The sequence below is a fragment of the Halichoerus grypus genome, chromosome 6 (genome assembly GCF_964656455.1).
Source record: "Halichoerus grypus chromosome 6, mHalGry1.hap1.1, whole genome shotgun sequence".
NCBI classification, from domain to species: domain Eukaryota; kingdom Metazoa; phylum Chordata; class Mammalia; order Carnivora; family Phocidae; genus Halichoerus; species Halichoerus grypus.
Window position 1 is genome coordinate 79,017,150 of NC_135717.1, and position 13,607 is coordinate 79,030,756.

Consider the following 13,607-nt stretch of genomic DNA (forward strand, 5'->3'; position numbering starts at 1 on the left):
GTTCTTCCTAATGTCTAGCTTCAATCTTTCTTGGTCCAGTAGAAACCGCTCACAAGTGTACAGTCTCAGAATGGCCGTGCCATTTTCCACATGCCTGTGGGTTTCACACGTCATCTCCAAAAGTGTTTAGGATGAAAAGACGATGCAGGGCACACTAGCTTTGGGAAGAAGCCTTGGAGATCCTAGCTTGGGGGGGGCCACCCACCCCTCCAGGCAGGGCAGGGGTCAGTGCCAGACCAGAAACCTTTCCCCGAAAGGGTTCAACTGTTTCCTCCTCTTAGGAGAGCAGGCAGTCAAACTGTCAGCTGGCAAGAATTTTCTGATAAAATGCCTCTGCTTTTAATCTCATCTTAGCCTGCGCTGTGACAGCTGGTGCTGGGTTAAATCATTTCCTCTCTTGCCCTGATGTCTAGAAAATCTCCTCCCCGGGCCTGTTGGCCCTGCTGGATTGGCATTCATCTGGGCCTCTAGCTTCTTTGATCTTTTCCCCAAATTGGTCCCTTAGTTTTCAGAGTCTCTCTCTCTCACAGATATTGCGCTCTTTCTAGCCAACACTCCATGTATCCCAGCCTAGGCTTGAATAGAACCATCTGAAAGACTGCCTCCTTCTCCACGCCCATCACCTGCCATCCAGAGGAGAGACTACACCTTCTCTCTGAAGGGCATGGCTCAATGACCCTGAACAACATCCAAGGTAGTGTGTCCCCTCCTACATTGTCTAGAAGGGAATCCCCAAAAATCATCTGGTGCTCATCCCTCTGCCCCTGGAGAAGAAGAGAGACTCTCGTATTTTGAAGTTCCTTATTAATTGGTAATCATGAGTAGTATCCTATTCACCAGTAACATTTCTCATTCAAAGATTCATACTACTGTATCAGTCTCTTATAAATTTGTTTCTGGTGAGTCCGTTCCCCTGAAATCCGAGGACCTCAGGGTAGCCTAATCGCTCCTCCAAACCTGCCAACCTGGAGCCTCGGTTAGAACCCGGGAGCCACACCGAGATGCCGCCAGTCCGTGTGGGTGGTGGCGCCTGGCGCGTGGCCGAGGCAGCCCGTTCAAACAGTGACAAGCAGGAAGCAGGGCTTAATGTCACCGCTCACTGCAGCCCCTCTCTTTATACGGGCTTGTCTTGATCTCTGCCAGCTTCTACCTTCCTACCGAGGCTTCTCATTTCTTACTTATGCTCGCACTAATTTGGATGTTGCTGTTCCCATCTGCTTCTTGGGTCCGCTCTCCCCCGCCCCCTTTTGCTTTGTAAATGCTCCCCAGGGCTCCGTGTATGCCTACGCCGTCCCCGGCTGGGACAGAGTGTCTTCTTATAAAATCCCTGCTGCAGGGGCCTTAGGGATTAGACAGTTCACCCCCTCATGTGGTAGCTAAGGAAACTGAGGCATAGAGACGTCTGGGGGTGGACAGCACCAGCTCTTCAGGAAGCCTGAGTTCTAGACCCTGTTCTGCAGCTGCGAGACCTTGGGCCTCGGGTCCTCTGTCTCCTATCTGTGTGATAACGGGTGGAGCATCCCTGGGGGCTCTTCCAGCCCCACATCCTGTGGTTCGAAATCAACAGCCCCTTTCTTTTTGCTCCTGCTGGTACGTCTCCCTGATAGAGACAGTAACAGGCCAGTCCTCCTTCACAGACGGCTGTCTTTCCTGTTTTTCTGTTTTGTTTTTTTTTGGGGGGGGGGTTCGTTGTCACAAAAGAAATCTCCAAAGATCTCTTTTCTCAAGCCATTCCAAGGCCTCTGTCAAAGGCATTAAAGTCGTTAAGGATGTCTGATCTGATTAAATCGCTCTTGCTGCAGAGTAAGGTGTTTTCCTCTCTTTTGGTGTGATGAAACAGACTTAAAACCCTTTCTGTCATAGATTAGAAATGCTTAGTGAAATTATAAATTATTTTTATGGTCAAGTTATTGGTTGAAAGATAAATGAATGGGGAAAGCTGACCTTTCCGAGGAGAGAATGGAACAAAACCAAAAAGTGTAAGAGATAGTGAAGTTAGAAAAATCTCTAGGCCTGCAAAGAGAGGTTATTCTTTCTGGGAATGAAAAAGGAATATCCAAAAGACTCAAAAGAGAAGTTTCTGGTAAGCAAAAAAAGAATCTGTTTCCCCAAATTGGACAAAACTCTGCATTAATGAGCACCAACTGAGCAGAGATAGTTAGCCATTCCTTGTGGTAGCTTTCATTTTGTTGTTCTGGGATTATTATCTGTAGTTATGTTTATTTCTTTAAATAATAAAGCCTACAGCTTTTCTTCCCCCCTTAAAATACTCTCTCGGTCATTTCTGTCTTCGGTTCGGTTGCTCTGATGTGTTTACCTCCTGCGGCCTGGGCTGCTCAAACAGCCTGGGTTGGAGGATGGAAAGGCCAGCCTTCGTGGTCCCTGAACTACAAACCAGGCTCTCTGCGAGGAGCCCACTTGAAGCAGCCCCCTGGGGAAGTGGGAGCCAGCTCTTCACTCCCCCATCACACTTTTGCTTCCCATGCTTGAAAACGCCTCCCTTCTTTTGTCCTCTGACTCTGGTGGCAGACGTCGTCATGGATGCTTGGTTCAAATCCTGGTTCCGCCCTTCACCCGGTATACGGCCCTTGGACAAGTCATTCATCATCTCCAACCTTCACTTTGTCTGTAAACCTGGGACTAATAACATTTTATGAACTTTCAGTGGGAATTAAATGAGATAATATCTGCCTAGCACATAGCAAGTGCTCAATACCTCACAGCCAAGATTCTCTTTCCCTCTCTCGTGGGTTAGGGACACAAAATAGGAATAGAGTGAGGAGGAATTCTCTAAACATCTCTAAACACACTGCTGACAGAAAGTTGTCTGTCTTAACTCGCAGCTCTTGGAAGGTGGACCCAAGCCTGGCCTCACACTCCACAGCCCCAGCGCAGGCCTGTGGATGGGGAAGTTTCCTAAGTACCCTCTGGTGACAACCTAGGTCTCAGAGAGTGGTCTTAGAGAGTGACCAGGAGGGAAAAGCACATAAGGAAATTGGCCTGGACAAATACTTGACTCCAAACACGAGTTTCACGTCGTAGCTGAGGAAAACCCTCTGAACAGAAAGTCGAAAATCATGACAAGACAAAGCTTCCCTAAAACTCTCTGGAATTGGGGGTTGGGGGAGGAAATCCCCTACCAAGCTATCAAAGTATTTTGACATCTATTTTGTCTTTTGTGCCTCTGGCGGGGAAGATGCGGATGGGACAACAAGCACAGACATGTGAAGAGACAAGCCATGTGGTTCATCAGGGGACAGATTTCTCTAACTCCAGGACTGAATTCTTCTGCCATTTTCATTGTGCTTATGCTCAGGTATAAAGCACGGCCAAGGGGGATTCTGCTGGAACTATACTGGAACTATACAGAAATCCTCAGGAGACTGGTGAGCAAACCTAACCTGCTCAAAAAGCCCAAATAAGAAGGAGCAGCCCCCTTACCTGCACCCCCCCCCCCCCGGCTGCTCGGCACTTCCCACCGGGTTCGCTGTGTCCCGGGCCAGACTGAGGTCCTCAATTGCCAGGAATCCTACCTGGACCCCACAGTTGGCAGCTTCTCCATTCCAGGGCAAGGCATCACGGGAACTGTCACGGCACTGCGTTAGGTCGCATGATCCCGACCCTTGCCGTGGCCTTCGGGGACTAACCACTGGACGCCGAAGGAGACCAAACAACTTCCCCTTGGCCTTGCCTGCTGCCCCACTGCCTTCCCCGTGCGTCGAGGCAGAGACCCCAGAGACCCCCACCCCTCCTCGGGCCTACGAGGGAAGCCGCGTGTTCTCTGTGCTTCTCCAGAGAAGCAGCCCCAGAACGAGCTCTACCCCCTCCACCGCGGGTGGGGCAGGCTCCCCGGGCAGCCTCAGAGCCTGGGAGGTGACTGATGGAGCAGGCTCATGACGCTGAGTCTCCCTAGCCCAGCTGTTTGAAGACTGAGCTGTATCGATTGGGAATTTAATTGCTCCGTAATCGCTGAGTAAACACTGGCTGGTCCATTGATCATGCCCCAGGCCGGCTGGGGAGAGCCAAAAGGCAGGACAGAGGCGCCAGCAATGCTAAAGAAGGGTTCTCCCTGACAGCATCCTCCGAAGGAAATCCCTTCCTCAAGGGTGGCATGGAGTGCAGCCTCCAGCAGAGCCCACGGCCGGCCACCGGCACACACCGGCTGGGCTGGGTGGTAGGTGCAGACCGGGCCCCAGGACAGGGTGGGGGCACGGGACGGGCTGCTCTGGGTGGGTGCTCTCCTGGGACGCAGTATACTAAGTGGCAAGTGCAGGCTACAAAATCTTTTTTTTTTTTTAATGAGGGAAAATGTAAAATCCTTGCCTAGAAAAATAAAACCCTGGAAGCTTGCACCCTAATATATTGACAGTGGTTAATTCTATATAACTGGATTCAATTATTTTCTTCTTTACATTTCTGTATTTTCCACATTTCCAACGACTAGCAAGTATAACTTATAATCAGAGAAAATAGATGTTATTTAAGATCAAAAGAATTGCCTGGAAGGATTTCTCCTGTGCTCTTCAAAAAAGAAAAGAAAAAAAATCCTAGCAGCAGCTCAGTGGAAAGAGGTTGCATTTTGGAGTTATATTTGAGCTCACCTTCCACCTCCAGAACTGATTAGCGTGGTCCCTCTATCAAGACACGGGACTTCTCTCCATCCCAGATCTACAAATGGGAATAATAGCTATCTCACCGAATTGAGATAAAATACTGAGAGGGCTTAGTGCAACATCTCTGGAATGTTCAATAAATATTACGTTCAAGAAGTATTAGTGTCTCTCCCATCCTGGAGTAAGGGGTACGTGAAGAGGAAGGACCAAACACCAGGGGTGAGTCAGTTGAGTCTGCTTTGGGCCCTTCAGATCCCCCATTCCTCGCCAGGGCTGGGGGTTGTTCTGTTTCCTCCCTAGGTCTCCCCTTCCTGAGCCCCCACGCCCACCCCAACGAGCCTCCTCTCATGACTCTAATAGAAGCCAATCTTCCTCAACTTGGCCCCGTTGCCACCCACAGAGACAAATGGCCTGCCGTTCTGCTGGATGCTGGGAGGTGGCTGGCCAGTTGCAGGGTCATTGTTCCAAGTGTCACTGAGAGCCTGAGAGGGAGGAGAGCCACAGGATTGAAAGTAGGGCTGCAATTACGAGCCTATTCAGTTCCCTAGAATAAAGCCCTTGTCATTAGCTAGCAGCAGGAGGAGGTAGGGAAGGGGGAAGAAAGAGCCTGGTACGCTCTTGCTGCCCCTGGTTGGCTGCTCAGGGCTGCACCCCCCCCCCCCCAGCTCTCACCTGAGGGCCTCATTACCCTGGGAAGCGTAGGCGGTTTGCCCACGGGTTTGTGAGCCTAAGCACCTTTCTCGGGTGGTCCAGCCTCAGAGGCCTCTCCAGCCCCACGACTGCTCCAATGCACCCCAGTCCCTGAGGCCCACCCCTTGGCCTCCTTTCTTACAGATACCCAGCTTCCAGACTTGCTGCACTTTCGGTCTTCCCACTTCTTGGAGCATCACTCCCTGGCAGGCTCCAGGTCCCAAGAGTTTCTCCGGACCCCATCCCCCAAAGGCTGCGCTATCGGTGGGCGGGCAGGCTGTCCCAGCAACACCCCCTCCCCCAGGGCTGGAGCTTGGCTGCCTCTTGGGAGGGGTGAGGATTTCTCCCGGCCAGGTCTCTCCCCTGGGCTGAGGGTTTGCCTCGGGCTCTGGCAGCTCCTCACCACAGGTCTGACAGATGGGGCTGTGGGTGACCAGCTGATAAAGACCAGCGGCCATGCAGCCCCCAGAGGATGAGTCCAGCGGCTTAAGGAAGGGATTCCTGCTCAGCCCCACAGCTCGGGGTTTGGCAGGGAAGGGACAGACACCCCAAACTTGGACATTTTTGGAGGGAGTCGGCTCTGAGGTCACATGCCAAAGGCCCCAGTGATCCTGAGACCTGATTGATTGGTTTAGCTTTCTTATTGGGGTCTCCTGTAGAGACGAATGGACTTATCCCCAGAGAACTCAGAGGAGGCTGATTGGGCTGGAGCCTGGCTTGTCTCAGAGCCCTGCAGCCCAGCCCAGGATCTCCCAGGGTGGCCCAGGGGACTTTGTGACCCACCCACCCTGCGCTAGCCCTCAGCCCAGTCTCTGACCTTGGCACATTCTCATAGAGATATTCACAGGGAGGTCTGGGCTACCCCCTGTGGAGGTGGGACACCTGGTTAAAGGAAAGTGATAAGGGGCTGTGAAGGAGTCACAGATAGGGCTGGGAGCAGGGATGTCAGGGGTCTCATGGAAGAAAACTTTCTCAGCACAGAATTCCCCCAGGAAGCCAAGAACAGACAGACTTGACTGACATATACACTGTTGGACTGTCAGAAAACATCCAGAAGGCCTCCTCCCAGAGAAGCCGAGAAACGGACATCAGAGACACAGACAGACAGAAATACACTCTAGGAAACTACAAACCAAACAGACAGGACAACTTGGAATACCTGGGAACAGAGGCAGACAGCTGCTGAAGGTCTGGACCAACTGGGGGCACGTCTCCCTGCCCCACCCAGAGGGGAGGGCTGAGGTGGGCAGTGCTCACAGACCCTCCATGATCGAATGTTCTCCCACCCTCCTTCCCGGAGCACCTCCGCCCCAACCTCGGCACCTGTCCCTCCAAGGGGAAACTAAGAGAGTAGATTTCCTACCCTCCCGCCCCAAAGCTTGGAAAAGAAGCCCATTCCCTTGGCGCCCCAGCCCCCATGAGGGGGGAGCACCCCTCCCACACCCGCCCCTCTCTCCCACATGGCACAGCAGCTCCTCCCACCCCTTCCCACCAGAATCCAGAGCCTCAGGGTGGACCCAGCAGGCAGAGGAGTGTGGGCACGTGAAGGAATGGGAAGGATGAGAGTGAGAGGATGAGCGTGGAAAACCCTAGGGAGGATTTCTGTTGCCGGCGCCCCCCCAGGACTGAGCTTGAGGGCACCCCGCAATCTGTATTCACTGATGCCTAGTGCTTGGGTGGTGGTAATTAAACGTTCCCTGAATTGAGCTAGATTGATGGGGTGGGAGGCAGACTAGACAGCTTTCCTCTCTTCTCCCTGCCCTGCGAAGGAGGACATGTTGAAGAAGACAACTCCACCGTGTGTCTGAACAGTGACAGCTCATGAGGAGGGGCCAGGGCCCTCAGTCTCCTTCCTTGCAGACCACCCCGATGCCACTCCACTCTCTGTCCTCTTTCTTTTCCTCTCCCCCGTCTCTTTCTCCCCTTTCTTTCTCCTTCCAGTCGGTTTCCGGGCAAGCTATCATCCATTTGGGGGCATCACAGTGCCCCACTAGATGGGGAGTTCCTCCAGAATTCAAGTGGCCTTTCTCATGCTTCTGTCCCTGGCACAGAACTTGGCCCCCAGGCCACCCAGGGCGCCAGCACAGTGCTCACTCAGTTCTTCCCTTTGCCTTCCATCCTCCAACCTGGTCAGCCTTAGGGAACAACCAAGCCTCCCTCGGTCCTGGATTGAAGGATCCCGAAGGTGTGCCCCTGGTTTTGGCTTAACTCCTCGAGTTCCCTTCTCGGAGTCCTGCCTCCTCCCTGACCCTGATTTCCCAGTAGTAACACCTTTCAGGGGTGGCTTTATGTCAATGGCTACCATTCTGATTACTATCTAGTTCCTTTCCAAGGAACAAAGGAGGAAAGATGATGGCATCTTTGAGTCCTAAACCTGGAAATGCTGAGCAATAGGAGTCACATGCTCAGGGTGAGTCTGGGTACTGGTACTTTCTGGCTGTGTGATTGCGGGCAAGGCCCTTGAGTACTCCGAACCTCCCCTTGCTCTTACATAAGACAGGGATAAGAAAACCTGCCTGGTCTAACCTCACTGAGCAGCTGAGAGACTCAATGAGATGAAATGTCAACATTACTTTCCAGATAGATCACCCTCTTGATTATACAGAAGGGGAAACTGAGGCCCAGGGGAGCTAAGCAACTTGCTCAAATGAGTCCCAACAACAGGAGACTGTAGATGGGGCAACTTTCTGGCCAGAATCCAAGTATCTTGACTCCCAGTGAAGTCAGAAACAAGTAAAGAAAAGAGAAATGTGCAGGACTGAGACAGGAAAATTGGTGGAAAGAGAACAAAGCATAACAAGGGACCCAGGCTGACAGCGCAGGGATCAAGACGAGCGAGAGGAGAGGAATTTGGCGTCAGGGAGGAAGAGGAGTGCTGGAGGGACAGGTGAAGGTGGAAGAAGGCAGACGAGAGCATGAGGAGGAGGGACAACAAAATAGGAGGCGGGCGGACAGAGGGCCAGTGAGGTCAGCAGCTCATGTTGGCTCTCATGCCCATACTCTCACTGGGGAAGTGGCTGGCATGGAACAGAAGTATTTCCCTGCACTTACATTTCAGGAAAGTCTTGAGCTTAAGAAACTCAAAGAAAGAATGAAGGTGTCAGTCCTGAGATGTAACATGTCCACAGCAAACAGCCAGGAGCTGACACGTGGAGAGGGGTCAGAGTGTGGGAAGCCGGCCGAGCCGGGAGCTGCCTTGCGGTGTTCAAGCCTATCCAGGCAGTGCTGGGTGACTCACTGCGCTTCTTCCCGGGCAGGCTTTGCGAATGTGATGACGGTGATGCACATAAACCTAGAGGAACATGCATGATCTCCCCGGTAAAGTGAAAAATTTATAGTACATTTAAAACCTAACAAATAGATTTTTTTGATGACTATGACTATTTCCCACAGAAGGCTGCTATTTTGTTGACAATATTGGAAAGACCCGAAATATGTGCTGTAAAACCCACATTTTCTGTCTCATTAGATGGGCATGCCGTGCCTGTGCCAATCAAAAAAATGTAAATATGTATACATATATATATTTAATTTTACGACCCTGAGATGTTATCAGTGACTATTAAATATTTATTTCCCTAGTAAAAAAAATTAATTAATTTTTAAAAATTAATCAAAGTAAGAGGGACTATGACTAACCCACAATAAGATGAGGAAAGCCGGGGACAGTGACATCGACCCTTGACCCAACATTCCCCCTTCCTTCCCAGGTCAACAGCTATCTCAGTGAAGTTTCAAAATTAAGCTCAGTCATCTTGGCTCCTTTATGGAAGGAGAAAGAAAGAAAAGTGTCAATCTTTGCTATAATAGAAAGGATGGGTGCTACCATTGGTTGAGCCCCTCCTGAGTGCCAGACAACCTATGTGATTTTATATATATATATATACACACACATATATATGTATATATATATTCAGAGTATATATATATACATATATATATACACACACTCTGCATAATCTAATTTAATTTCCCTTGACGTTTAAAAAGATGACATATTATGTAGGCCGTTTGGGGGAAGGAGCCTAAGTTTGGAGTTTGAACAATAGGGTATAATGACCTCAAGAGTTGGGAATGGCTCATCTGGGGTCCAGAGGAAGGAAAGAGAAATAGAAGCAGGAGGCAGAAGGCAAAAACAGACAAACAAGAACACAGAACTCAGAGCAAGAGGCGCTGTGTGGTGTGCTTTGCTCCAAGGGGAAGGACGGTGGGGGTGGGGAAGGGAGGACGGCCACCAATTCATTCCCACCTTTGGGAAGCCAAGTCGGAGCCGGCGGGCTTCTGTTCAGCGTCGGCGGCTGGGCAGCAGAACTGGTGTAACACAGTCTCATTCCTGCAGAGAGAGCAGAGGGAGAAGGTCAGAGGTGGCCTTGACAGGCTGGGCCCAGCCGGCACCAAGGCATCCCTGCCTCTGTTTGCAGCCCCCGGACATCCCATCAGCTCACTCTTCCTCCTTCTGAGCCCCCAGCCCCGCAGTAGGTTCCTCTGCATAGGATGTACCATTAATTTGGCTCTTTTATCATTATAGTTCTTTATAATTCCGTTCCCCACTTCGGTCCAGCAAGGCTGAACTAGGTCTATTCATCTATGATGCACAGAACTGTATGCAGTGAACGTGTTTAAGCTGACCATATGCAAAGATACAAAGCACTCATACAGAGATTTTAGTGTTGCCGGCTGAAAATCCAAGGCATGGTGCTTGATGAGGGATTGGTTTGATGCAAATGAAAAAGCCAACTGAGAGGCACAGATAAAGGTTCAAGTGCCAACGCTACAGCTAGCCAGCTGTGTGATACCTCATTTACCTTTCTTGGGTCTCAATTTATTTGCTAATGAAATAAGGGAGTTAAACTAGAGAAGTGGTCTTCAACACTAGCTGCTGATTACAATCACCAGGAGACTTTTTCAACCATCAATGCCTGGTCCCTCCCCCCCGCCCCCCTTGCCACCCCTCCCCCCACCGCCCCAGGTCAGGGACACCAGGACTTTTATAAGCTCCCAGATGATTCGAACAGTAGCCAGAATTGAGAGCCATTAAACTAGATGATTTCCAAGGTGCCTTCCATCGTAAAAACTCTGTGATTCTAATATCTACTTTGAGCCACCTTGGGATTTAATATTAAAATTACTTTTGGATAAAGTTATGCTGACATGTTGTCTTCTCTCCCTTAGCAAGCGTTCACCATCGTGGAGTCAGAGAATGTCAGACCTGGAGGGGCCCCCAAAGATTGCCTGAAAGAGGTGTTTAAACTCCTTTTAGCCTCAGAACACTTTGTCCAAACCCAATCTTTCCTGGGAGCCCTTTTGTGAAGTAACCAAAGTGGAATGGCTCTATGGGCAGGAAGTGGGAGGTCTATGCCACCTCCCTGACCTGCTAGCCCCAATTTTGGTAGCCACCTCCCAGGTGTCTCTTGGGGGCCCCACGATTACAAGAGCATAGATTAGAAACTGCTGAGTTTGGCTCTTCTCACGGGAGAAAATAATGTTGGAGCCTACCTTAATTTAACAAAAATAACTCCAGAAAGATTTCATGTTTCAGTGGGAAAACGTAAAACAAGGGAAAATTTACAAGGAAACTTAGGAAGACAGCTTATGTGTTGGGAAGACTTTTAAAACAAAACAGGAAATTGAAATGCCATTAAGAAAAAGAAATATATCTGACTACATAAAATGAAAGCATCTTGTGTGGGAAACGATACTCTAGCAAGTCAAATGACAAATGATTGAGTGGGAAAATATATTTGCAATACATATGGCAGAAGGCAAGTGCGTATCCTACCCTGAGATCCCACAAATTCATAATGCAAAGACAGAGCCAGTAGAAAAAATGGGCAAAGGACATGAATTCTGGTTGACAGAAAAGGAAATCCAAAGAGCTAACAAATAGATGGAAAGATGCTCTACCTTACTAGTAAATAGGAAAGTGCAAACGGAAGCAACAGAGAGATGCCATTTCCCATCCATCGGACCGGCAGACATTAGAAAGACAAGTAACTACAAGGGCTGGTGAGAATGTGGGCAGAGAAGTGCCCTAATCCACTGCCTGTGTGGTTGTGGATTTTTACAGCTGTTTTTGGAAATTAAAAAGAACGCATGTCTTCTGACCCAGCAATCCCGCCTCTGGAATTTTATACCTTAGAAATGCAAGTAACCTGTTCATAAAGGTATTTGTACAAAATGTGGTGGAGTTGTTTTTAGTGGGGGGAAAAAAACAGCTGGAAATTACCAGAGACCCCACCAATCAGGGACTGGTTGAATACATTGGGATAGCTTCATCCATCCCATGGAGTTACGTGTTATCTCTCTGTATGGAATTATGCATGATATCTCTTGGCCGGGGTGGATTTCTACAACGTATGGCTAAATGAGAAAAGCAAGCTGCAGAGAAATGTATATAGTTTTGTAGAACAAACAATGACTCCTCTCCCTCAAATGCATATTCTATACAGTGTACTGTATTTCTAGATGAGTACATATATAACTAAGTGGTTCACGTTGGCTACCTCAGCAAGAAGAGAGCAGGACAAAGGAGGCAAAAAAAGGAAAGGGAAAGATATGCTTGGTGTAATGTTAGCTGAAAAATGTTCAAAATAAATTCCTACTTATGGTATTACTGTAAATACATTAAAATTGAATATATATCTGAACAAGGACTAGAAAATGTCAGGAACCAACACAAATATTAATGTCATTTCAGGATGGATCATGGGCAATTTTTATCTTGGATTTTTGTTAATTTAATAAATTCTTGATTATGGATTATATATAATCTATAGATTATAGACTAATAATTAATGCAACTAATATAGTTTTTAAAAGGGCAGTAAGGAAAATAATTGAATCTGACCCCTCATTTCACACATGAGAAAACTGGGCCCAGAGTGGGGAAGTAATTTGTCTACAGTAGTTCCCTGACCGAAGTCCCAGCTCAGGCTTCCAGCTCCCCCTACCTCCCTTACTCCAGCCCTGGGGTTCCTGGGGCAAATCAGAACCTTTAGAGAATTGTCTGGATCCCGAATGTTGCATGATAGCCCCTAGGACTGCCCAGCCTGAGGAGAAGGGAAAGGAGGAAGGAGGAGACAGGGCAGGAACCAGAAGGGCTCAGAGCCCAAACCATGGAGGGGCAGGTAGACCCAGGTATGGAGGTGGCAGAGAACCTACCCCCCAGCTCCTGCCACTGGATGTACCTGTGCCCCAGGGCAGGTTCGGATTTCCAAAAAAAGCCCCCGAGATCCTAGGCAAAGAGGCAGAGCTTGTTTACCACCCATGGCTCTAGCATTTCAGGAAGGAGAGCTCACTTGGGTACAGTCACAAGCCGGGTGCCTGAGGGCTCTGTTTTGATCCTGCCTCCATTTCTCAGAGGCACACTCCCAGAGCTGGGAGATGCTTTTCTGGCCAGGCACTCAGGCAGGTTCCAGATGGTCCTCCCAGTTCCCCAGATTCAGCTGCGTTGGCACGTGCAATGGACGATGTAATCCAGGATGTCCCCAAGTCCTTCTGTACCTTGAGCTTGGGATGGCAGTGCTATTGGGGCTTATGGTCTCTTTTAGGGTTCCTGCTGATGAGGTCCCTCAGGACAGTCCAGCTGAGAGGGGAAGCTTGCCTTTAGCTCTTCTCCTATTTCCCCTCTATCCACCTTCTACCCCATGGGTCTCCTCAGCCTGGGCCAAGGGCTCCCCATTAGAACCTCCCTTCTTGCCTTCTCTTGGAGTTTAGTTCATGCTGAATTATAAGTCCTGCTCTGCCCACCTCTGACCAGCCTGGCCACCTCCCCCACCCAAGGTCATGGTCCAAGACCCCATGGTCTTAACTTAAGTTGGCTGAACGTTGCTTTTACCCTCCCAGACTTCCTTCTCTCCACCCCAAAGGAAAACCCAAACAAAGGGATCCAAAGAATTCATTCCCATTAAAAATAAAATTGGGGGTGTGATAAGAAGAGCACTTCACCTCTGTGGTATTCATCCCCCAAAGCCATAACCACAGCCTAACCGTGAGAAAACCACCAGACACACCCAAATTGAGGACATTCTACAAAATATCTGACCAGTACTCCTCAAAACTGTCAAGGTCCTGAAAACCAAAAAGAGACAGAAACTGTCACAGACCAGAGAAAACTAAGAATACATGACAAATTTTCACGTGGTACCTTGGATGGGATCCTAGAACAGAAAGAGGATAGTAGTGGAAAAACGAGTAAGATACAAATAAGGACTAGAGTTTAGCAGATAGATAGATAGATAGATAGATAGATAGATAGATAGATAGATGTAGATGATAAAATTGGGACAGCAAAATACTGATAAT

At 49.2% G+C, this 13,607-nt stretch overlaps 1 protein-coding gene across 6 annotated transcripts in view; it reads right to left on the bottom strand.

Moving 5' to 3' along the window:
• IQSEC3 (IQ motif and Sec7 domain ArfGEF 3) overlaps positions 1-13,607 on the bottom strand; it is a 101,987-nt gene that overhangs the window by 62,542 nt on the left and 25,838 nt on the right. For all 6 annotated transcript variants that reach the window (XM_036092455.2, XM_036092456.2, XM_078075465.1 and 3 more), the window contains exon 2: positions 9,553-9,636. In XM_036092455.2, coding sequence (XP_035948348.1) covers positions 9,553-9,636 — 84 coding nt within the window. The remainder of the gene's footprint in view (positions 1-9,552; positions 9,637-13,607) is intronic.